Source organism: Quercus robur, chromosome 1 (genome assembly GCF_932294415.1).
Source record: "Quercus robur chromosome 1, dhQueRobu3.1, whole genome shotgun sequence".
NCBI lineage: Eukaryota > Viridiplantae > Streptophyta > Magnoliopsida > Fagales > Fagaceae > Quercus > Quercus robur.
This window is the reverse complement of record NC_065534.1, coordinates 23,254,269-23,258,254: the sequence shown is the minus strand read 5'-3', so window position 1 is coordinate 23,258,254 and position 3,986 is coordinate 23,254,269. Positions and strand designations below refer to the sequence as shown.

Here is a 3,986-nt window from a genome sequence, read left to right as displayed (position 1 = left end):
CAAAAATTAGATACTAGGATTTTTTTTTTTTTTTTTTAAATGTGAATATCCACATTCCTATGCCTAGATAAATTTACATTTTGTATACACTAACAATTTTATCCATCATTCCTACCCTTTAACCAATAGAAATAATAAATATATTATAAATTGACAATATTAAAAAAATTATTTTTGTACTATAGATGTTATTTAAAAAAAAATTATACTATAGTTTTATTGAATTTTCCATGATTTTTAGTTTATATTTTGTTTCTCATAATTTATTTGGAGGAAGGTTTTTTTTTTTTTTAAAGACTTAATGTTGTATTTATGAATTAAATGGTATTTTGAGAAAAAAAAAAATCTTAGAAGATTCTTAAAAATAAACAAAATATTAAACATTTCATATTCTCAAGATTTTTATTAGATTCTAAATCAAACCAAACATAAATATAGTTACATTTCTATTCATCCATATTGCCAGTCATCACTTCCCCATGAATCTGGTTGCCATGGATAATGTGGATTCCCCTATACCAAATGCCACGTGAGTAGGTAGACTATAATAGAGTTGAGTTGTTTTGCAGGATCTTGTTTGCTATTCCCACCTCTTCCCCAACCCTATCCTTACTTTGAGTGGAGTTTTTCTTACTCTAAGAGAAGATATCTTATGCATCAGATATATACATCATCTTTTTTCACAACATATATACATCATTTTTATGGCAAGTAACCTAGGTTAGATAAGTCTCCTTCTCTCATGTTCCATTTCTTTTCTTTGAACTTACAACATGGATTTACATCATTAAATTATATCATCGAATATAAACACATACTACTGCATGTTGGCATATCCGAAATTGGCAAAACTTCATACTATATTAATTAGAAGAGAAATACGTAGAATTCTAGATAATGAAGTGAAGTTTAAAAAAAAATCAAAATAAAAATCAAAAGAATACTAGAACAAGGTATTCTTCAAGATTTTTTTTTTTTAAAAAAAAAGGTAAAACAACTCAATACACATTAAACTAATTCAATTCAACATAATAGTTACAATATCTATTCTTATGTTTTTTATTTTGAGAAATTATCTATTATTATGTTTTTTTTTTTTGAGAATTATCTATTCTTATGTTGATTGTATATTATAGTTTTGTTTAAAAGGAACTATATTGTAATATATAGAAAATAAATAGGCGTCTAAGAAGTTGACCAGACAGTTCAGTTTCTTACCTATAAGATATTTCGAAAATCCCATAAAACGATAATATGTTTTAAGTCTTTTGAAACTGTCGTCCAAGTGTTTCCAAAAGTAGGTTTTTTTTTTTTTTTTTTTGTTGGGGGGGGGGGGGGGGAATTAGGAGGACATAGTATATAGTAATTAACTAATTATATATACAAGTATTAATAATCAGCCAATAATAATGTGTTGTTTGGTGCAAAACGTCAAGAAAAAATAGCAAGGTGTTAAATACAGAATACACACAAAAGTAAGGTTATTAATGCAAACACATCCTTCATTTTTTTTTTCAGTTTTTTTTTTTTAATAACCCAACCCCACTTTTCAACAAACCCCGGTCTCCTCTTCTTCTTCTTCTCTCTCTCTCTCATCACAGTTCCAAGTTTATCAACAGACAAACAAAACAACACCACTCTCTCTCTCTATCTCTCTCTCTCTCTCTCTCTCATATTCTCTCCCTCGCCGGTCTCCGGCGACATGTTCGACGGAAATCAATTTCCGGCCCATTATACGGCGACCTGTTTTCTTAGCTCCGACCCGTCCTTCACACTTCAAGGTACACAGTACACACATATCCATCCTCTATTTTTAACGTTCATTTTCAATTTTTTTTTCATCTCCACCTAAAGTGAGATCCGAATAATCATTAGATTTGGATCCGAATAACGCTTATAGCGTTTAACCCGGATCCGACCAAACCTGTTCTATACAATTACTATTAACATATTTGCTCATTTCTCACTGTTCAAATCGATTTTTTTTTTTTTTTTTCACTTTTGCTTTTGTTGTTGTTGTCTTTTTAAATTTCTGTTAATTTATCGTTTTCTTGAATTTCAGATAATTCTGTTTGGATTGCTGGAAATCTGGCGAGAAAATTTCCCGGAAAATCAATATAAACTCGGTGGTATCACCAGAAATTTTCTGAATCTTTAATCGAAGTTGCATGTGTTTCAATACTCAATTCGTTTGCGCTAAAGATTGTATTAGTTTCGTTAAATGTGAAAAAAGAAAGAAAGAAAAAAGAAAGTTTTGCACGAATGGAATAATTTTATTTTTCTGGGTATACTTTGATTTGTTAAATTGATGGAAAGAATATACACATGGAGAACGGTTGCGTTCAAAGCTCGGAAATTGTTTTCCGGGTACTGGGAGCTTGTTTGGGAATTGTGGTATAGAAGAAGTTTTTCCAACCTTACGTCAAGGTTGAATTTTGTATGAGAAATTTGCTTGGTTTTGTTGGGGGTATAGTAAAAAGATTTGTTTTTTAACATAACAAACAAAAGCTTTGTTTTGGATTATTTCTTGGGGGTGGAAGAAGGAGAAGAAAAAGTGACTATTACTCTTTCAATCATGAATTCTGAGGGAGGAGTGAATGATGGTCGTTGTCGATTTGGATCAAGTGATTCCTTGCTCCCGGGTCTTATTGACGATGTAGCGTTGAATTGCCTTGCTCGGGTGAATAGATCAGACTTCGCTTCGTTATCGTCTATTAATACAAGGTTTAATAAGTTAATCAAAAGTGGGGGTTTAAATCGGTGCAGAAAGCAGTTGGGGATTGTGGAGCATTGGGTGTATATGGTTTGTGATCCAAGGGGATGGGAGGCATTTGATCCTGTGAGGAACAGATGGATGACGTTACCTAAAATACCTTGTGATGAGTGTTTTAACCATGCTGATAAGGAGTCCTTGGCTGTGGATTGTGAATTGTTGGTTTTCGGTCGTGAGTTGTTGGAATTTGCTATTTGGAAGTATAGTTTGATTCTTCGTAGTTGGGTTAAGTGTCAGGGGATGAATCGACCCCGCTGTTTATTTGGGTCAAGTAGCCTTGGTTCTATTGCTATTGTTGCAGGTGGGAGCGATAAAAATGGAAATGTTTTGCAATCTGCAGAATTATATGACTCTTCATCAGGTACATGGGAAATGCTACCCGGCATGCATACACCACGTAGATTGTGCACTGGTTTTTTTATGGATGACAAATTCTATGTGATTGGTGGGATGTTAAATGCAACTGTTCCATTGACCTGTGGAGAGGAGTTCAATCTTCAGACAAGGAAATGGAGAATAATTGAGGATATGTATCCCCTTGCTAATAGGGCTGCTCAGGCGCCTCCTCTTGTGGCAGTTGTTAATAACCAATTGTATGCAATTGAGCATTTAACCAACATGGTGAAGAAGTATGACAAAGTAAAGAACACCTGGGATGTGTTGGGTAGGCTTCCGGTGAGGGCTGATTTGGCAAATGGCTGGGGCTTGGCTTTCAAGGCTTCCGGAGAGGAACTTCTGGTTGTGGGTGGGCAAAGAGGCCCAGAAGGTGAAGGAATTGTGCTGAACTCTTGGTGTCCAAAGTCCAGCGTCCAGAATGGAACCTTGGATTGGAAGGTTCTTGGTGTGAAGGAGCATGTTGGTGTGTTTGTGTACAATTGTGCGGTTATGGGTTGTTGAAAATATACTGGATCAATTGAAATGAAGATCCAGTATCTGCAATCCGACTCAGCCCTTTAAGGTGCTTCTGTGTGCATTTATTTTGTTGACTAGAATTGATTATCACTGAGATAGCTTTTGTCTAGCTGAAAATTAGTTTTCTTTTTCTTAACTTGCCTGTATTTGAATGCCTTTCTACTTTCATGTTTCTGCTCTTCTATTTGCTTTTGAGAGGCACTGAGTAGAGTTGGATAATTCTCTGTTCCTGTCATAACTTTCAAAGTTCACTCACGGCCAACTTATTTATACCAATAAATTGGAAAGCCTTCTTTCATAA

General features: G+C 34.2%; 1 protein-coding gene across 1 annotated transcript; it reads left to right on the top strand.

The window, feature by feature from the left end:
* Nucleotides 1–1,531: 1,531 nt before the first annotated feature.
* LOC126726014 (F-box/kelch-repeat protein At5g60570) lies at nt 1,532–3,986 on the top strand. The gene is made up of 2 exons (XM_050431105.1): nt 1,532–1,781; nt 2,063–3,986. Exon 2 carries the CDS (start codon nt 2,576–2,578, stop codon nt 3,668–3,670), a length of 1,095 nt encoding a protein of 364 aa, XP_050287062.1. The 5' UTR covers nt 1,532–1,781; nt 2,063–2,575; the 3' UTR covers nt 3,671–3,986.